This window comes from Aquarana catesbeiana, linkage group LG06, assembly GCF_042186555.1.
Source record: "Aquarana catesbeiana isolate 2022-GZ linkage group LG06, ASM4218655v1, whole genome shotgun sequence".
Classification (NCBI taxonomy): Eukaryota; Metazoa; Chordata; class Amphibia; order Anura; family Ranidae; genus Aquarana; species Aquarana catesbeiana.
The window spans coordinates 79,189,840-79,211,869 of NC_133329.1; the positions used below are offsets into that span (position 1 = coordinate 79,189,840).

Below are 22,030 nucleotides of genomic sequence, written 5' to 3' on the forward strand. Positions count from 1 at the left end.
TGACAACTTTGTGTGACCGTGTGTATGCAAGACAAGTTTGAGCCAACATCCGTCGGAAAAAATCCTAGGATTTTGATGTCGGAATGTCGGATCAATGTCCGACTGTGTGTACGGGGCATAACACTTTTGGGTGTAAACATTAAGCAAAACTGTTGCCATCAGGTCTCAGTGGGTCCCTCTGGAGGGGGAAGGTAGGGTAGGTTAGGTCAGGGCAAAGGGGGCAAAATGGATAAGTTCACTCTGTCTTAAAGTTTACTTATACAGTACATTAAGAAAAATGTAAACCATTATGGGGCTCTGTTATTTAATACTGTTCTACACACTTTGGAGCTTTTGTTAGAGCATTATCATAAAAGGTATTTTATCATTGAAAGTGCTGAATGTTCATGCAATCTACTGATGATGGCCTATATACACAGCTGTGAATTATATATTATGTCCATCAAATCTGAATCCTCACCTTCTGGGCGTTGGCTGTCCGCCGGTTAAGCTGTGCCCGGGGTGGGACGAGCTCCTTCACCCTGTGTGATGAGACAACATCGAGTCAGTGTGACTGTGAAATTATCTTGTAAATATTATTACAAAGTGTTAGAATTCACAGACATTCTTTACGGCTGGTGGCACTTGGGTGGCTTATTATTTTCCTGCTGAGGATTGTATGTCAGGCTGATCGCAGATTTCATGGGCACTCTGTGTGACAGATATAGTTATAAATTGGCAGCTGTTATCTGACTCTGTGGTCTGCTGGTCGTAAACACTGGTGGAAGGGAATTAGCAGCTGTGGAGCTCTGTGTTAGGTCTTCTGCCCCTAATACAGTGATTGCTTTCTACACTCGAAGACTAAGGTTTGAGAATGTAAAAATGTAATAGATAAGAGTGGGGATAGGCTAGAGCCCTGGTGCCAAACCTGTGGCCCAGGGGCTGCACATCACATACCAAAGGGCACATGCAGCCCTAGGGCTGCAGGTTGGGCACCAGGGTTCTAACTTCAGACCTTGGACCCTAGCAGTCTGTAGTGGGAACATTGATTAGGGTAATAGCATTGATCTTTACTAGCCTCATGTAACATGTTACCAGTTTTGTTTCGTCTTCTGCAGCATATCCCCAGCCAACAATGTAACATGTACACACTCTCTGACCCTCATTTCCTCTAATAAGTCTGCAACTTCTGAAGTCCTTTCAAGCTTTACTTATATTGAATGAACATTATATGCGGTCCTTTGTTGATGTCAGGGGCTGCATTTGAGGCCCCTTTTAGCTCATACGTGGACAACCACGGTTTTAGAACCTATTAAGAAGGGTGCCTACTTGACAAAAGGTCAGATTGTAAAGAGTGCCCACTTGACCAAATGTCAGAGTAAGAGTGTGCTAACTTGACTAGAGAGTAAGGTGGTGCAGACTTGGAGGCACCAGAAGCCAAATTGGGGATGGAGTAAGCACCTCCTTACCACTTTACTTAGGCCCTGTTCACATCATCGCATAGTGGGAATAAACGTTCCCGCTACGTGATTTTGACATCACAATTTTCTTGTGATTCTGCGTGTCACATAGGGTAGCCCATTCACCTGCATAGGCTGCCCTATACGCGTTTGTCACCCGAAAAGAACCTCCTGCTTCTTTTCGGGCAACAAGCTTCACAAGATTTGTGAAGGCACGGTTTGCCGCAATGGTTGGGTGATACTGTCATCGCATTGTTTTTGGGGTGCCATTGAAGGATAATGGGACCCAAACGCATGCAGTGCATCGTGCTATGATTTCCAAATGATTTGGGATTGTGGGATTGTGGGCAGTGGGCGGAACTAGCAGGGTTGCACTTGCGATGGGCCCTGGCATTCCGCCACTGTCGGGGGGCCCCCAACGGGGTTGCTGGCCGCAAGGCTCTGAGCTGAGAGCTTCCACTTCATACAGCCCAGAGCCTGCAATGACATTTCCCCCTCCCTCGCAGGGATGGAAGAGGAGAGAGCCAATCTGCTGCTTCTCTTCTGGCCCCTCTCCTCCTGTGTGTGCACCGCGGTAAGTGTGAAGCTCCTCTAAACTCAAAATGCTGCTGAGGGGGCACTGATAGGCAGGACTGATGGGCACTGATAGGCAGCACTGATGGGCACTGATAGGTGGCATAGATGAGCACTGATAGGTGGCACTGATAGGCAGCATTGATAGGCACTGATAGGCTGCACTGATGGGGCTGCACTGATAATCCAGGCACTCATGATCAGTGCCCTGATTATCAGTGTAAACAATGTACTAACAGTTTTGCCAGTTAACAGCTCTCCTTTCCTCACACAGACACAGTGTGGGAGGAAAGGACTGCTGATAACCGGCAAGACTGTGATTGGCCCTTTACCGTGATCTGTGATTTTAAAGCAGAACTTCAAGAAAACTTCAAGAAAAGCAATATCCATTCATTATGTGCATTCTTCTTGAATCTTGGTGGGTTTGTGTATTTCTTTCAGATCTGTGCAGTAATCCAGTGTGAGACTTTCCCTTTGTACAGGAGCTTCCTGTAATAAAGACTGTTCACTGCTGCTCTCTGTCCTTGTGCCGGTGACTGGTCTTGTCTCCGCAGATAGACCTGTAATGGGTGGAGTCTGCTGGGCCCCTCCCACATCTCTTCTCTCTGCACAGGCTATGTCCAGCACAGTGATGATGCTACTGCAACCTTTACAATGTAATATTTGCATTTGCAAAGGCAAAACACAAAGTGGAGTACTATCCTTTGGTGGCTATTGAGAAATATATTTTAACAAAAGTTTTTGTGTCGTAAGTTCATCTATAACATTAGAACAGACAGGACAGACATAGAAGAGCTGATTTGGATACTCACTTCAGCTCCATCTCCTCTGCCATGCGTTTGGGCACCAGGGGTTTCTCCAGACTGAACTCTAGCACCAGGTAAGCTCCAGACTCCACATATTGCTGGAGAGAAGGAAAGGAAGAGAATCCATGGGTAAGTGCCAATTCACCACAGAGGTTAGTGGTACTCCGCAACACACACAAGCACAACAGCAAGGATAGTGGGGCTCGTACTGGGTCATAATGGGAATGTTGACTTGTATTTGCAATATGTGAACATCCTCTATACACAAAAGGTGGTTTATAAAAACCCCATTCCATAAAAAATAGCTGGAAAAAGTTGAATTGCCCAACAAAAAAAAACAAACAGGCAAACAATCAACTTGAAATGAAATATCCTTTGGGACTACTATCTTACAGTGAGGAAAATATTTATTTGTTCCCCTGAATATGTTGTAAATTGTAAGTGTGCCCACATACAAAGAAATGAAGGGTCTATAATTGTTATCATAGGTGTATTTTAAATAATAGAGACAGAATATCAACCAAAAATCCAGCAAAAACACACAATACAAATGTTATAAATTGAGCACATACAGTCTGTGCTCATGTGGTACACAGATTAGTCCTGTCAATTTAAGGTGCTCCTAACGACAACTCGTTATGTGTATAAAAGAAACCTGTCCACAGAATCTCTCTCTTCCTCAAACCTCACCATCATGAGCTGTCAAAGGACGTCAGGGACAAGATTGTAGACCTGCACAAGGCTGGAATGGGCTAGAAGATCATCAGCAAGAAGCTTGGTGGGATGGAGAGAACTGTTGGAGCGATTATTCGAAAATGGAAGAAATACAAAATAACCATCAATCACCCTTATTCTGGAGATCCTTGCAAGATTTTGCCTCTTGGGGTAAGGATGATCATGAGAAAAGTGAGGGATCAGCCCAGAACTACACGGGAGGAGCTTGTGAATGTTCTCAAGGCAGTTGGGACCACAGTCACCAAACAAACCATTGGTAACACAATACACCACCATGGATTGAAATCCTGCAGTGCCCCCTCCTCAAGAAGACACATGTACAGACATTTCTGAAGTTTTCCATGAACATCTAAATGATTCAGAGAAGGATTGTGAGAAAGATGAGACCAAAATAGAGCACTTCGGCAACTTGACTGGCCACTATGTTTTGTGGAAGAAAAATGCTGACTATGACCCTAAGAACACCATCCCTACAGTCAAGCATGGAGGTGGAAGCATTATGCTTTGGGGCTGTTTCTCTGCTAAAGGTAACCATACCAACCAAGAAACCTTAAGGATTTAGAGAAGATCTGTGAAGAAGAGTGGACCAAAATCCCTCCTGAGATGTGTGCAAACCTGGTAACCAACTACAAGAAACGACTTGCCTCTGTGTTTGCAAACAAGGGTTTCTCCACCAAGGACGAAGTCATGTTTTGCTTGGGGATCAAATACTTATTTTATTCACTGAACTGCAACTCAATTTATAACATTTGTATCGTGTTTTTTCTGGATTTTTGGTTGATATTCTGTTTCCTTCATTAAAAATACACCTATGATAAAACTTATAGACCCTTCACTTCTTTGTAAGTGGGCAAACTTACAAAATCTGCAGGGGATCAAATAATGATTTTCCCCACTGTATATCTATGGGTGGCCTTTAGTATGCCTCTAAAAAATATTTGACTATAGATTGCCTTTAATAACCTCAAATTTTCTTCTTCCGCGGATAGCAGAATGTTCAAATGAATATTAAATAGAAGCATGTATAGTGTATTGTAGGTGAATTTAAAGTATAAAAAAGACAGAACTTTTTTTTTTTAAGTATTGGATACAGTGGAGAGGGATTACAACCCCTGTCAGGTTTCTATTTCCGTCTGTGTTCCCCTTAGGGGGATTCACCCTCTCTATTTGTTTGGTTTACCATTAACATTGAAAGTGAAAAGTAAAAGAAAATACCACATTTTGGGTTGTCTCTAGAACAGTAATGCCCCGTACACACGATCGGACTTTTTAATAACAAAACCGTGGAATTTTGTTCGAAGGTTGTTGGCTCCAACTTGTCTTGCATACACACGGTCACACAAATGTTGGCCAACAATTACGAACGTAGTGACGTACAAGACGTACAGTGAGCCGATAAAAAGGAAGTTCAATAGTCATGTGATGTCTCCATTACGAACGCTAGTTTTACAAGACCGAGTGCTTCCGGCTTGTACTTGATTCCAAGCATGCATGGACTTTTGTGTGACGGACTTGTGTACACACCATCGGAAAGTCCGACAACAAAGTTTTGTTGGCGGAAAATTTGAGAACCTGCTAGCCAACATTTGTTGGCGGAAAGTCTGACAACAAATGTTCGATGGAGCATACACACGGTCGGGCTTTCCGCCGACAAGCTCACATCCAACATTTGTTGTCGGAAAATCCGATCATGTGTATAGGGCATTAGACTTGTATTGAATGAAAGAAAGCAAAAGGATCAGCAAAGCACAACCATTGTGCAGCACTGCAAAGCAACAAGCAGAGCTTACATTTGTGATGACAAAATTTGGATTTTCCCATGTACATTTACAATTAAAAACTATACAAAGGAACAAGGTTTTTAATACATGAAAACATGTTGATAAGTTTATATAAAACAAAGCTGATCTATTTTGCACATCTATGTAAAAAAAAAAAAATTCTAGTGATTTTACATTCCCTCTCCACACATTGCTCTCAGTAGAAAGTGTGTATTACCTGGCCTTCTAGATTGGGAAGTACAGCTTGAGTATTGGCAGCTGCTTGATCGAGGTCTGTTACTTCTGATGACTTCAGCACTGCCGACATCTGCAAAGAGAACAGACATAAACTTTTTTCCAATGATATATGTAGCATTCTGGAGTTTAGGCAGAGTTGCTCCTCAAAAATTAACCTGCCATGAGTAGTTATCCTGGTTGATTGTTAGAGATCTATTGATTTCTCCCTGTTTGGCCTTGCTGCACTTTTCTCTTCTACCACTAGGTGGCTGGGTACTTGGTGGTACTAGATACGAGAAGGGCAATGCAAGGTCAGATTATGGGTATATGGAGTATCTCAGCCAATGGGCAGGGGTTTTCTTGAATCTCTTGGCCTGCTGGGAGAGCCTATATATTGGGTGGAGTCAGGTGATCACTGTTCTGTGCCACCTGGACAGCTGTCTGGGTGGACGTGTGTTGTACTGCCTGGGATGCTAGGCTGGAGATTGGGCCTATCCCAGGCACATCTGGCTGCTAGGCTGTCTGAGGGTTTATCCAGAGGCAAGAGAGCAGCACAGGGTTGGGACTGCGGCTTGCAGTCCAACCAAAAGTGACGGTTCTGCCGGCCGGAGAACCTGTGATGGTTGGAGGTAGAAGTGAAGCTGTTGCCACTAAGGGACCAACCGCCTTATTACCAGGGACCCAGCCAGCGGAGGCGACTCTTGCAGAGCAGCCTTGTATGTCAAGCCAGGGACCAAGCCGGCCAGTGGGGAGAAGCTTGAGAGGTATCTTGAGTGCCAAGCTAGTGACCCAGTAGAGAGGCGGGGGTGACGCTTGAGGAAGATACCACCATGAAGATTGGAGGAGCTCAAGGGATTCAGTGTCAGTGAATCAGTGGGTCTAGTGAGAGACTGGGAGCTCAGTGGGCTGAAGAACTACAAGGAGTGATTTTAGTGGAAGTGAAAGGAACTGTTACACTTTGTGTTGGGAACTGTTAAAGACTGTTGCCATAGGATACAGCATTCCTGCACATGCAGATGTGGCGTCTTGCTGGATGCCTTTCCCTGCATGGCTGTCCTTCTATTAAAGTCTCTAAATCTGCCAATTGAGCTTGCAACTACCTAAGGGTGTCCTGGCCCTGACCCTCTCTCCTCCAAAGTTTGTAAAGAGAAATAAACTCTCTATTGCATTCAGGAAGTGTCTGGCGCCCAATAACTTTAACCACCTTGCACCCACTATGCTTCACAACCCACCATATACAGAAGGATGTCAGCTATCTCTGGCCCTGGAGGTTTTCATTAGACCGAAGGAGGCCTGGGACCTTGCTATATATATATATATATATATATATATATATATATATATATATATATATATATATATATATATATATATATATATATATATATTATATACAACCATCTTTCACCCCTGGGGCCTGTGGGAGCTTAGGAACACCTCCGGCTTCACAAGGCTTACCCGTCTGCCGTCCTTCTCCTTGGGGCCTTTCTCCATGCGGCTGGGTGCAGGCTTCACGTGTGAAGAGTTGGGGCCTAATGGAGCGCCTGTGACTTTCCCCATCAAGCTGTTGTTACGCACGAGATGACGCAGAATGGATGATTGAACCTTTGTCTGCGTCAAGGAGGGAATAAGATCTTACAGTGCTAGCTCACCAACTGCATCTCAGCCATGAAAATGTCATACATATGCAATACAATTCTAATAATTTAATTTGGATGTATGCGTACATTTTTAAATTTAATTTGGATGTACACTTAAATTTTCAATATATCTTTTTCTCCAATATTTCTGACCTGATGGGAAGATATTATTCCACTTCTGGACCCTTCTGGATCCTTTCTTGTCCTGTGACAGGAGGACAAGAAAGGAGACCAGCTGTGGTCACCAGACAAGACTACACAACCCAGTAATGAAATGAAGCAAGGAGAAAACTAGCCAATGGGGGCATAAATCCCATTAAAAAACAACAGGGATTCTATCCCATTCCACTCTGTCTAAATGTAAAAACTTTGGTCAGAGTTGGGCTTTAACCTGTTATGAGATAAATATAGAAGACTGCCATTTTCTTCTGAACATTATATTTGCCTGGCTGTTATGCTGTTGCAGGGACTTGAATATTTTTAAGTCACTCATCTATCATGAGTATAGGGATAGGAAATTTTGACTTACACCCATCTTTTGTTTTCTGTATGCTTGTTCCAGGTTAGGGACTCAGACATACAGAAGCCAGACACAGCCAGGCAACTAGCATGGAGAATGGCGATGGCAACTCCCATATCTCTCCCATCATAGGTGTATTTTAAAAAGAACTTATCACCAAACCATTTATTTGAACAATAGTCATTCCATAATGATATATGTGCATTCAATGTACTGTATTTATGCATGTTATTTACCTCTTTTTTGTAGACCTTCAAAAGCCCAAAGACTGCTGCTGGGAGCCGCCATCTTGGATGTGATGACAGCAGACTCAGAGCTGTCACTCAAGTGACTCTATATTATCCACCTCCCCTCCTTCCTAAAAGATTATGAAGGAGGGGAGGAGTAGCTGGGCCAGCACAAACAGTAAATAGCCACTCTCAGAAGAGGACAGGGCTATGATGTGCACAATCAGAGTGCCGCTATGTTAGGGAATTTACTCTTCTTGATTAAGCCAATTTTACTAGCAAGTTACTAATCGACAAAAATACAATTTCTGCAAGTAAGCACTTAAAATAAGTGATTTTACCTGCAACCAGGATGATGACAGGGTCTCTTTAAGAAGAGGGTTTCCTAGATCCAACCAGTCAACTTGCAGGACATATGATAACCGTAATCAATCCAAGACCCAATGTTGGCCAACTACCCTCACAATGCCCTTGGTGCAAATTTGATTCTTGATGGGTCTACACAACTACAGCTATGTCTCTGGTGTAGATGACTATGTATTTTTTGCAGAAATACAGAGTTCAGAATACAGTTATGTTTTTTTAGACTCATCTGTATAATTTCACCTTCTCCAACACTTCAGCCTCCTGATAGGCTAGAATCCGGTAGGCTCCACGAAGACGCTTCACTCCTGGATACAACAGAGGCACCATGTTTACATAGGCAACACCATGAAATGATATTTGGGTGTCCTCTTCACTCTGCTGGAAATTATAATGGACGATTGAAGAATGAACCAATGGCATTAGTGAAGAACGACCAAAAAAAAAAAAAGGTAATAAAAAAACCAAAAAAACCCCCACTATCTATGGGTTCCAACATATCGGAAGGAAGGAAGGAAAGAAAGGAGAAGAGGAGAAGAGGAAAACACAAGAAAGAAGACAGCCCAAGAGTTGATAAGATGGAAGAAGGAAGATAGGAAGAAGAAGAAAAAAGAATGAAGAAGGCAGCCTTATGCTAGGTACACACGATCGGACATTCCGACAACAAAACCGTGGATTTTTTTCCAACGAATGTTGGCTCAAAGTTGTCTTGCATACACACGGTCACACAAATGTTGTCGGAAATTCCGAACATCAAGAACGCGGTGACATACAACACGTGCGACGAGCCGAGAAAATAAAGTTCAATAGCCAGTGCGGCTCTTGCTTGATTCCGAGCATGCGTGGACTTTTGTGCGTCGGAATTGTGTACACACGCCCGGAATTTCTGACAACAAATCTTGTCGGAAAATTTGAGAACCTGCTCTCAAACAGCTGTTGTCAGAAATTCCAACAGCAAATGTCCGATGGAGCATACACACGGTCGGAATTTCCGACAACAAGCTCACATCGAACATTTGTTGTCGGAAAATCCTATCTTGTGTACGGCCCATAAGGTTTGATAAGACAGTAGAAGGAAGATAGGAAGAATAAAGAAAGAAGGAAGAAGAAGAAAAAAAGAAGGAAGAAGAAAGAAGAAGACAGCCCAAGAGATGATAACCTGCACTCAATTAAACAGAAAAGGGTCAACAGTGCCAGTCTGATGCATAACTTTGCTTAATCCCCAGTCCAGCAGCACCAATACAATCGGCCTAGTGCATAAAAGTAGAAATAATAGGCAAAACTTTTTTTTTTTCATTTGGGTAGAATAAGGGAGGGTCATAACCCCTGTCACGTTTTTTTTTTTTTTTAACCAGCGGTGTCCCATAGTGGGAGAGATCCATTCACTTCCTGTCCCATAGCTGCAACAGGAAGAGGGAGGAAATCCCTCCAAAATGATGGAATACCTGATTGCCACCAGAACTAGTTTCCCCATTGGAATATTTTGCCTCTTCTCCTGTTCTGGTGACCACTCAAAATTTGGGATTTTCTTTTACTTTCACTCTTGGTGGTAACAGTCACGAAGACAAAAAGAGAGGATGAATTTCCCTAATGAAGCCACAGACAGCAATAAGAACCTGACAAGGGTTTTAAACCCCTCTCCATTCTATCTAAACTTAAAAAAAAAAAAAAAAAAAAAAAAAAAGTTTCAAGTGCAGGAATAAGTGGATGACTGCATTATGATAAAACCACTTTTATTGATACACATCCATTATGGTTACGCGCTGTTTAGTTTAAAAGGTGTTGGACGTTTCCTTCCTCCCACTGTATCAATAAAAGTGGTTTTAGCAGAGTGTAGACATTCTTCAGTTAAGAGCTAGCATCTGAGTTTTGTGGAAGAAAAGGGTGGACCAACTTGGATCGGTATTTATGTTTTGGTTTTTTTTTTGCTTTTTTTAATTTTTGCCCTTAAATATTTAAGCCTAATTGATCTTAAAGTAATAAAAACAAAGTTATTACTCTCAGAGATGTCCAGTACAGAGCTAGAAAAGCTTGTCACAGTTCCAGGAGAACATGTTAATCAAAGCCTGCCATGACCATTGGTCAGGCTGATGGCAGGAACCCTCTCCAGCACAAGTCTCTGACTCTTTCCACCATATCCCAGAATTCTTCATTCTTCTGGGAATGTTTAAAGGGGAAGACGCCTCCCCTACCGATAATACTATAAGGCGCGCACTTTTTGTTTTTGTTGCCCGTAGACAGATTGCTCTTAAGTGGACCTCTCCACATCCACCGACTGTGTCCAATTGGATTGTAGATCTCAATAGGATCATTCTCTTTGAAAAGCATACATATTCCCTAATGCCGCGTACACACGAGCAAACTTTTCGACCGGACTGGTCCGACGGTCTATCCGACGGACTTTCGGCGGACTTCCGACGGACTTTCCTAACGAATGGACTTGCCTACACACGATCACACCAAAGGATGGATTCGTACGTGATGACGTACGACCGGACTAAAATAAGGAAGTTGATAGCCAGTAGCCAATAGCTGCCCTAGCGTCAGTTTTAGTCCGTCAGACTAGCATACAGACGAACGGATTTTTCGACCGGACTCGAGTCCGTCGCAAAGATTTGAAACATGTTTTATTTCTAGGTCCGTCGGATTTTGGGAGAAAAAAGTCCGCTGGAGCCCACACACGATCGAATTGTGCGACATTTATTTTATTTTGAAGATCATTATTTTAGATTGCAAGATCACTCACTACTAATTTGGGAAAAAGCATAGTGTCTATATGTTCCATCCAAGGCTCTTATACTGGTTTGTAGCACCTTGCATAATGATGTTGCCATAATGTAATATATATATATAGTTAGACTTAGATTCAGTGTACTCACCTTTTCCGCCTTGCCTGCTTTAGATTTGCTGGCGGTTGAAATTGGTGTTCTCATTATCTCTACCGGCCAGTAACGGCACTCCGCTATCCGCTTCTGTAAGCTGTGAACACACCCTTGTCATTCATATGAGTTATACTGCATGTGAAGGAGATGGAGTCACATTTGAATCTTGAAGAAATGCCAGAACTTTGGTAAAATCCACAAACAGATCGTCTTTATTTGAGCAGAGCAACGCATAAAATCCACACAGGGGCCCAATGTGTTTCGGCGCTTAGGCCTTAGTCATGGATAGAGATGGGGTCACATTGGCTTGCACCACATTTTAAAAATATCTATATTGTTTAAATCCAAGTAACCTAAAATAATACCTATGAATATTTTGTCTTTTCTAGCTCTTGGCTCCCTTTTTTCACATACTCTAGTTTTTACCTTTGCTTACAGAGCTCAGTATCTCAAACTGAATGGGTCATAGCAATGACTCCTCCCCATCCCTTCCTGCCTGCTCTGTTCAGACAGAGTTTCAATCACAGAGAGGCAGTCAAAAGCAAGCTAGAAAAACCATAGTGAATCTAGTGTTATGGGTGTGCCCTAAATGATATGTTTCTTTGTATAATAAAAAAAAAAAACATAGATTTTTTATTATAGAGCTATAATATCAGTTTATAAAATGCATAAACATGAATAAATAATGAAAAATCATTATAATTCCCAATTATAGAAGACAGGATTCTACACATTACCTGGTCAGGGCAGGCTTATCAAGGTAGCACCTCCTCTCTGTGTCCCACATCACTCTCTTACGTTGGGTTTCGGCTTCCATGCGGAACTCTTTGTCCTGCAGATGGTGCACAGGAACATTTTTATATAATTTATATTCCCTGATATAGATTACTGATATGTGAACATGTCTGAAGGAAGAACTGTACTTGTCATTAGCAACAAATCAGATTCTACCTTCTATTTTCCCAGTGCAGTGTGATTTGATACAGGGTCATGCTTGTTTTTCAAAAACTGAAATGAGTACAGAATATGCAGTTCCATAAATTGCGAAGAGTTATGTGGATGAGAATATTAAAATTAATTGGGATCAGTCCACCTGGCTTCTCCCTGCATTGCCTAACTCTGCCCATTGCACACAAAGCTCATCTGGTGGCCATGATTACAGTGCTGAGGAATCATGGGACATGTAGTTCCACAAAATGCTAGGAAATTATGTGCAGCGTCTGCTCTAGGCATACTAGTATAGCCGAATATATAAAGGCTCTTTGATGACACCTCAGGCAGGGCTGCCAATAAAGCAGTACAGCCAGCCCTCCTGTACTGGGCCCGGGCCCCATCAGTTTAAAAGCGGGGCCCAGGCACCTGTTGAGCAGGAGGACCGGCTGTACTGCCTTATTGCTGACACTTGGGGTTCTTGTGAATCCCCCTGCAGTGCTGTTGGCTTCTACTCTTCTTTTTCTCTCCACTTTAGGGGGATCAGTTCTAGGATCTGCGCCCCCTTCTACCTGCTGTTGGACCTCCCTGCGTGCTCCCCTTTCCCTGCAGCACTGTAGGCTTCCCTCCTCTCCTTCCAGCTGCTGTGGGCACATAGCGTGTTGTTTTTGGATGAAGAGCGGGGAAAGTTGGGCAGAGGAGTAAATATGTAATATTTACGGTCCCCTTCATTTCCTGAATGAACACAGTAAGCGATTAGTATTGATCGCTCCTGTGTTCAATCATCATTGAAGCATAGTGTTTACTATGCTTCAGTTTGTCATTAAACAGGAAGCCTCAGAGCGCCTACCATTTATTCACTGTAAATTAGGACTAGTTGAAATGTGCTTTGCTCTCTGAAGAGCAGTTAACATTTGGAGCGCTCTTCACAAAACATTTGATAGGCGGCAAGGAGCCATATTGCCTCCTCCCCGCCTGCTTTAACCCAGTAGTACCGATCCGTAACGGAGTACTTGGGCAACATGCAGAGCAGAACTTTTCAATAAAATGAGTCTTGATCGATGATGGTGATGTAGCACCCTGGTGTTTAGGCAGGGTTGCTCCTCAAAAATTTACCTGCCAGGTACCTTGGCTAATTGTTGAGGATCAATTGATTTCACTCTAATGCCCCATACACACGGTCACACAAAGTTGTCGGAAAATCCGATCGTTCTAAACGCGGTGGCGTAAAACACGTACGTCGGGACTATAAACGGGGCAGTGGCCAATAGCTTTCATCTCTTTATTTATTCTGAGCATGCGTGGCACTTTGTCCGTCGGATTTGTGTACACACGATCGGAATTTCCGACAACGGATTTTGTTGTCGGAAAATTTTATATCCTGCTCTCAAACTTTGTGTGTCGGAAAATCCGATGGAAAATGTGTGATGGAACCTACACACGGTCGGAATTTCCGACAACAAGGTCCTATCACACATTTTCCGTCGGAAAATCCGAATGTGTGTATGGGGCATTAGTCTATAATTGCTGCACTTCTCTCTTTTGCCACTAGGGGGCCGGGTACCTGGTGGCATTAGATATGAGAAGGGCAATGCAAGGTCAGATTATGGGTATATAGGGTATCTCAGCCAATGGGCAGGGGTTTTCTTAAATCCCTTGGCCTGCTGGGAGGACCTATATATTTTGGTGGAGTCAGGTGATCACTGTTCTGTGCCACCTGGCCGGCTGTCTGAGTGGACATGTGTTGTACTGCCCAGGCTGCAAGGCCGGAGATTGGTCCTATCCCGGGCACATCTGGCTGCTAGGCTGTCTGAGGGCCTATCCAGAAGCAAGAGAGCAGCGCTGGGTTGAGATTGCGGCTTGCAGTCCAACCAAAAGTGACGGTTCTGCCGGCCGGAGAACTTATCGTGGTCGGAGGTAGAAGGGAAGCTGTCACCAATCAGGGACCAACCACCTTATTACCAGGGACCACAGTGAGTAAGTGAAGCAAGTACCAGATCAGCATTCTTACCAACCGGGGACGGTGAAGAATCGGGAAACTTCAGGCGTTGATCAAGCCAGGGACCCAGCCAGTGGAGGTGACACTTGCAGAGCAGCCTTGTGTGTCAAGCTAGGGACCGAGAGGGCCAGTGTGGTGAAGCTTGAGAGGTATCTTGAGTGCCAAGCTAGGGACCAGCAGAGAGGCGGGGGTGACGCTTGAGGAAGATACCACCCTGAATATTGGAGGAGCTCAAGAGATTTAGTGGCAGTGAATTAGATGGTCTAGTGAGAGACCGGGAGCTCAGTGTGCTGAAGAACTACAAGAAGTGATTGTAGTGGAAGTGAAAGAACTGTTACACTTTGTGTTACGAACTGTTAAAGACTGTTGCCATAGTAGACAGCATTCCTGCACATGCAGATGTGGCGTCTCGCTGGATGCCTTTCCCTGCATGGCTGTCCTCCTGTTGAAGTCTCGGAGTCTGCCAATTAAACTTGCAACTACCTAAGAGTGCCCCTGAAAAAGTTTGATGCATTAGGTTCCATTCATAAAGCTAACACATTCAAAAAAGTGACAGTTATTTTTAGAGGAATCAGATAAGATTTGAAAATTGTTCATGTGGCAAAACTAGGTGTTAAAGCTTTGTGAATTGAGCCTATTGAGTTTTCTTTCTTTCTTAGTTGTACATGATGAATAAGAATCTTTTTTCATCCCTGTAACTATCTAACCTCTTTGCGATTCATCTCTCCGTCTTCCTCTTCATATGCTCCCCCTAAAATCAACGATTCTGGGATATGCTGAGCTCCTGGCGCCATGATACCGCTCATTGGCCATCTCTTCTGCCTGGACACAGGCTCACTCTCCCCGCCTGCCTTCAGGGCTCCGTTTGAGAAGATCAAATAGAGGTCCTTCTGTGTCGGGAGAAAAACAAGAAGGACCAAGAAAAGTTGAACAACTAGGTTTCGTCTTTTCTGGAAAAAAATAGCAAATATGCTTATTGGGTGGTTCCATTTTTTTCCAAATCACCCCTGCCACCAAACTGTCTGCTTGCAATAAAACCCAAGCTTAAAGTGATATTAAAGGCTATTTTTTTTTTTAAATAGCAAACACTGTATACTTACCTGCTCTGTGTAATGGTTTTGCACAGGAGCAGCCACGATCATCCTCTTCTCTGGGTCTCCTGCCATAGCTCCTTACCCCTCCCTCCTGCCAAGTTCCCCCATAGTAAGCAGCTTGCTAGAGGAGCACCTGAGAAGGCTTGCTCCCAAGCCTCTGCTCTGTGTGTCCATTCACACATGGAGCGCGGCTCGCCCCCCGCCCTGTCCTCATTGGCTCACTGGCTATGATTGACAGTAGAGGGAAATGGCTCACGCTGCTGCCTCCAAAAAGGAGGAAGAGACCCTGGAGAGGCTCTGCTCTCATGCACATCGATGGTTTGAGAAAGAGCTCAAATAGGGGGGGCTCGGGGGGCTCCTGCACACAGATTGAGCCTTGAAAACCACTTTAAAGTGTAGCATGGCTCCCAACTGTCCCTGATTTCGAGGGACTTTCCCTGATTTGGAGCAATGTCCCTCTGTCTCTCATTCCTCCTCATTTGTCCCTCATTTTGGTCTGATCTATATAGTTGTATATAAAATGCACTTTTCATCTATCAAAAACTGTTTTCCAGCACTAAACCTTTCATTTGATTTCTAAATTGCTGTATTTGTAAATTCCAAAAGCCAATTTAAAGGGGTTGTAAAGGTAATTTTTTTTTTTTAAATAACAAACGTTATACTTACCTTCACTGTGCAGCTCGTTCTGCACAGAGTGGCCCCGAACCTGGTCTTCTGGGGTCCCTCGGCGGCTGTTTTAGCTCCTCCCCGCAAGGACTCACCACCTTAATGCGAGCTCCCTCGCATGGTGGTTAGTTCTTGCGGGCGCGCTCCCGTGATACAGCCGGCGGCTATAGCCGCTCACTGTATCACTCGGCCCCGCCCCCGGCGCACCGCGTCATTGGATGTGATTGACAGCAGCGCGAGCCAATGGCTGCGCTGCTTTCAATCCATCCACTGTAGCCAATCAGCGGCCAGGCTGAGCGGTGAAATGGATGTCGGGAGCGAGCGCGGGACTTTAGAGGGGTCAGGTAAGTAAAACGGGGGGGGCTGAGGGCGGTGGTATTGTCGGAAGTTTTTTCACCCTAATGCATAGAATGCATTAAGGTGAAAAAACTTTTACCTTTACAACCCCTTTAAAGGAATAGAAGAAGTAAAAAAAGCACTTGTGGGTTTAACCAATCATAGTTTTTTTGTACAATTCTCTTTAAGGGGGCGTGGCAAGAGGTGTGTCCTATGCCTGCATACTTTTGCTGATAGGTGTCCCTCATTCCCATCTCAAAAAGTTGGGAGGGCTCCACCTAGGAGAGAGAAGTGGGAGCCAGAGAGCAGCAAGGGGCTGAAAAAAAAAACGAAGTTTGGTTAACCCCGCAAGTGCTTTTTTACCACTACTATTCATTTAATTTTGCTTTTGGAATTTACAAATGCAGCAATTTAGAAATCAGATGAAAGGTTTAGCGCTGGAAAACACTTTTTGATAGATAAAAAGTGCATTTTAAAAACATCTATATAGATCACACCAAAATGAGGGACAAATGAGGAGGAATGAGAGACATTGCTCCAAATCAAGGACAGTCCCTCGAAATCAGGGACAGTTGGGAGCTATGGCTAACTGAAGGACAAATCATTTTGCGCATGAATGGCTCATTTAGGGTCGAAAAGATAATTTCTAGAATGTGATTCTCAACTATGAAGAGAATCACATTCTAGAAATTATCTTTATTTCATTTCCCACCTTTTACATTTATAAAAAGTATCCTTCCTTGGGTTACCCTGGATGGTTTATTTCTCACCTCTCCCAAAGATGGTAGCTGAAGGCTGGTGACATAGTTGTACTGTGGCCCTTGTGGGTTCCAGGACTCGGGGACACAGTAAGCAGCTTCCATGGTCACTCGAATCAGATTCCCATCATTAATTTGTGACTCGGTAAATAAAGGCTCCGGGACAGAGACCGCCACCTCCAGACTCGGCTTAAAAAGAAATCAGTGTATGCATATGAAAAAGGAGGATTCAACTCAGCTCCACTAATACCCTGAGTAAAAGCTTAAGGATCTCATTTGAATATCATCCAAGGTCATGTGGTTCAGGTCACCGTTATTAAATCGGAGAGTTGGTAAGTAAAGGCTCCAGAACAGAAAGCACTATTGCCAGCCTTGGCTAAAACAGAGCACACTGCATGCCTATGAAAAATGGAAACTAAACTCAGCTTCCCCATTACCCTGGGTGGAATCGCAAAGCCCTCATTTTAGTTTCTAGGAACTTCCAAGATCACTTGGATAAAATTAAATCCGTGAATTTCTGATTCACTGACCCAAAACCAGAATGCAGTGAATAAAAGTCTTTAAACTTTTTTCAACGACACAAAAAGTAAGAGGTTCAAAGGATCAGCCAGACAGCCAAGCAACTCTAATTTTCAAAAATAAGGGTCAACATTCAGCCTGCATATTTTTTCATAGCAGGTTTTCTAGTATGCCCAAATACTACAGGTGTCTCTAGATCAGTGGTCTCCAAACTGCGGTCGAGGGCTGGATGTGGCCCTTTGCTTGCTTTTATTCAACCCTTGGGGCAATATTTCATCCTCTTGAAACGTTGAGGGGGCTGGACCGTGGCGTAGAGTAGAAAATGAGTAGAAAATGCCCTGAGAGTAAACAATGCCCCATCATTGGTGTCAGTGAGAGTAGTAGAACCCCATCATTAGTGCCAGTGGGAGAAATAGTTTCCCAGCATTGGTATTAGTATTAGGAATAGTGCCCCATCATTAATATCAGTGGGAGGAATAGTGCCCCATCATTAATATCAGTGGGAGGAATAGGGCCTCATCATTGGTATCAGTGGCAGGAATAGTGCCCCATTATGGCTATTAGTGGGAGTAATAATGTCCCATCATTGGATTCAGTGGGAGGAATAGTGTCCCATAATTGGATTCGGTGGGAGGAATAGTGTCCCATCATTGGTATCAGTGGGAGGAATACTGGCCCATTATTGGTATCAGTGGGAGGAATAGTGTCCCATCATTGGATTCAGTGGGAGGAATAGTGTCCCATCATTGGATTCAGTGGGAGGAATAGTACCCCATCATTGGATTCAGTGGGAGGAATAGTACCCCATCATTGGATTCAGTGGGAGGAATAGTACCCCATCATTGGATTCAGTGGGAGGAATAGTACCCCATCATTGGATTCAGTGGGAGGAAAAGTGCCCCATTATTGGTATCAGTGGGAGTAATAGTGCCCCATTATTGGTATCAGTGAGAGGAATGGTGTCCCATAGCTGGTGTCAGTGGGAGGAATAGTGACCTATTGTTGGTGTCATGGGGGATGGGGGGGGGGGGGTAGTGCCTTGTACCAGTGGCCACAGTGGCTCAAGTAGTGCCTTAAGGGATGGATAAAGGGAAATAAAGGACCACATCCGGCCCCTGGACCACAGTTTGGATACCACTGCTCTAGATCATGGGTGTAAAACCTGCAAGCATTGACTTGTATAAGGGTATTAGCAGGATCTCTACTAACTTCAAGGTACATGTCCTCAGTCTCCCACTGTCTTCTGCTGTATCCTTTAAATCTCCAACAAAACCCGTAGCAAGTCCAGAGTCTCTGACAATCATTTCTTTTAGTATGTCTGTAGTCATATTATATACAGTATACTGAGCAGCCTTATGGGTAATGTCAGGGGCCATAGTTGAGGCTCCATAAACTTTGTAAGTTGACAACCATTGTTCTGATGGTACACCAAATCTATTACCAAATTCACACGATGGTTCCAGCAGGACAAACTAGTGCTATAGGGACACCACAAAAAGCAAGATCACGAAAGGCCTCAACCAAGGGAAATTAAAATGAAAAGCATTAAAATGAATTCAATGAACACAAAGTACACCAGTTGAACCTTCAGTGTGGTATAAATACCTTGGCATCTGGGTGAATGTTTTCCAGTGGAGAGCCAGTTGCTGGATGCAGTGGCACCGTCATCTTAAAATTACATTCACCTAAACAAACGGGTTTATGCAGTCAAGATTTACAGTATAGAAAGATAGGAACGTATCTCTTTTTCTCCCCCCCCTTCATCTATATACTGTAGTTATTTCTCTCTAAAGCTCAGCACGTTACAGTTGGACTGTACCATCTACTTTCGATCTGCAATAATTATATAGTGTGACTGGGAATTAAATTAACACATTTAATGAATAGTTTAGGAAGTTTTTGTTAAAATATACAATATTTTAGATTAGACTGAGCGGTCGAATTGTAATATGTGTGTAGGCAGGTGCAGTACTTTCTCCACTGCAGGTGGTGCTTAACTGCAGCGGCATTGCAGAGAGAGAAGGTCGAGAGAAACATTGTTTCTCTATGGCTTCCTGGGTCACTGTGGAAGCTATCTGATTGGATGCTGCCACCCCATGTGACTATGGTGGCCATCTTGGGTCAGGCAGAGTCTATTTAAGACCCTGGCTCCCAGGCTTGGCACACATTTTATGTGTGGGTAGAGTACGGCCAGGTCACCCACCTGATAGTGACAGTATTAGCAGTAGGGAGAGGTTCCAGATGAGTACAGAAAGAGCAGGGACACTCTAACCTTCCTGGAAGCCTTTCCATTTGGGCACAGACCGGCCAGGCCGCATTCTATCCCTCGAGACAGATGCCATCGGAGAATCCGAGACCTTCTGTATACAGTTTTTTGCAACATTCTGTGAATGTGCCAGGTTGGGTTGTCTTACCTCAGGGTAATTTTGCTTGTTTGGACTTTAATTACAATACAATTGTGTTGCTGAATCTGGACTTTGAGTGTTTACTGCCACCACACCACATTGCACCTCCCCACTTGTGTGTATGGCAACTTGGCCCAAATTGTCATGTCAGCCCACTCTCCAATCATGTAGTGTACTTAACCAGCCATGCTCCCTTGCCCTTGCTAATAAAATGGGGACTCCGGGTACGGGGGAGCACGTGACCTCCCCTTTTTTGTCAGTACTCAGGTGTGATTGGCCAATTAGCAGGCCTGAACACGGTCACATGCCATGGATAAGTACCACTGGACCCTAAAATTGTACAATTAGTGTTGCTATCCAATAGTGTTGCAGTGGAGTAGGAACAGGATTTCTGAATTCTGGGCTGGCAGCTTCTACACACCAAGGGATATTCCACAGTTTTCTTGCTTTGTAATGTAACTAAAAAGGATCTAAGACATGCCAAATCAGGAATTATTAGTCCCAAACATTGAGAACAATATACAACAAACATATAGAACCAACGCGTTTCAGGTAGAAGTCACTCCTATCATGAAGGCTAAAAAATGCAACAAAAGAATACACACATGAAATCAATATAATTTGTGCCATGATGCCATCCCGTCTAAGCTGGGGTTGATCCATAAGTATAAAAGTCTGAAGGGACGGACTATCAGCAGACACTCATTTTTTCCTGATTTGCAAGTGACAATGTCTTTTTGACTTTAGCCAACCATACATGGATCAAAATTCAACCGGTTCAGTAGGGACTAGCTAAATTTCGATCCATATATGGGCAGGCTGATTGTACTCAAGTTGATGCATTAATGGACTTGGGTACAGCAATAGCCACCGCCAGTAAAGATTGCATTCTGATAGCCAGGAATGCTCCCCGCGCCCCCTGCTGGCAGAATACAATAGCGCAGCGGGAGGCATTCCCCATCAACATTGACTGTGTTAATGGGGGAATCGAATGATGTTCTCTTCTTCCACCCCTGGTGGAAGGAAAGAAAATCATATCATCTATGGCCTGCTTTTTTTTTTTTGCTCTTTATCGCTCTCTCTCCTTTTTCATTTTCTCTCTTTCACTTTTTTTCAACCATGTCACTTCAATTTTTACCTTCCTGTGGCTAGGTGGAGCTTGTAAGTAATATAAAAACTCAATAGGAGCAAATTAAAAGGAAGAAGCATAAACATTCCCCACCTTGTAGCAGAGGAAGCAGATCCACAGCTGCCTGCCCCAGAACAACTGTCTTCTCCTCTTTCTGCTTCTTCTCCTTGGGCAGTATCTCAATGACAGTGACTGCAAGTAGAGGAGGTGAGTATTACCAATCAGAAAGAATTATTACTAATCAGAAAGAATTATGTAACAATCAGGCTTGATCTTTCATCACCTGTCGGTTATTAGTCAACACTGCAGTTTAAGCATTTGCTGTGCACACCTGTCTTAATCAAGGAAGTCTTCAAGTAGACTGCTGGACATTCAGTGAGTGCCTGATCTGCTCACCTCCTAGAATCAGGCTTGTCTGACTCCAGCCTGTTCAGACCCTGAATACCTACTGTGAATTGTTTTTTTCTCAATATGTCTGTCCTTATTCTGATCATTGGACTTTTTTTTAATTTTCAATAAACGATGGAAGATTTAAAACTTTTGCCATTTTATTTATTGCTACCAGTGACCACCTGGTTATGTTTTTGTTTGCTTCCTGTCCTGGAGACACAACAGCAAATGAAAGATAGCTTTCCAACAGAATGGAATTCTGAGATTTTGCACACAAAAAGTGTTTTAATTGGCAGATTCAAATTTCTTCTAACTTTTTGTCTCTGTTGCGATGCTCACCAGGACAAATAGAGAAGGGGAATCTCCCCAGTGTTGACACAAATAGCAATAAGGAACTAGAGGTAGTGGTCGAGGGGTGCTGGACACAGATTATCAAAACTCCATTATTCAGCAGCTCACCACAAAGACCCAGGAGAGGACATTCATCCAAGTTGAGAAATCCAAGTGTAATAGGTCAAAGAGAGCACCAAATAAAAAATCCTTTGGAGTCCAAAGTTTTTATTGTTTAACAGGTTACAACAAGTAGGCCTTCCAACGCGTTTCGGGGACCACACAATCCACC

General features: G+C 43.6%; 1 protein-coding gene across 2 annotated transcripts in view; it reads right to left on the minus strand.

The window, feature by feature from the left end:
* The window catches only part of CFAP70 (cilia and flagella associated protein 70), an 87,154-nt gene that overhangs the window by 47,843 nt on the left and 17,281 nt on the right, over nt 1-22,030 (minus strand). The window contains exons 4-14 of one of the 2 annotated variants that reach the window (XM_073636289.1): nt 21,112-21,210; nt 19,090-19,169; nt 16,978-17,154; nt 14,819-15,001; nt 11,920-12,014; nt 11,180-11,279; nt 8,544-8,678; nt 7,009-7,161; nt 5,552-5,641; nt 2,825-2,916; nt 461-521 (exon numbers count right to left, since the gene is read on the minus strand). In XM_073636289.1, the coding sequence (XP_073492390.1) occupies nt 461-521; nt 2,825-2,916; nt 5,552-5,641; nt 7,009-7,161; nt 8,544-8,678; nt 11,180-11,279; nt 11,920-12,014; nt 14,819-15,001; nt 16,978-17,154; nt 19,090-19,169; nt 21,112-21,210 (1,265 nt within the window). Of the gene's footprint in view, nt 1-460; nt 522-2,824; nt 2,917-5,551; nt 5,642-7,008; nt 7,162-8,543; nt 8,682-11,179; nt 11,280-11,919; nt 12,015-14,818; nt 15,002-16,977; nt 17,155-19,089; nt 19,170-21,111; nt 21,211-22,030 lie in introns of both variants that reach the window. The other variant, XM_073636288.1, reaches the window with a different exon arrangement.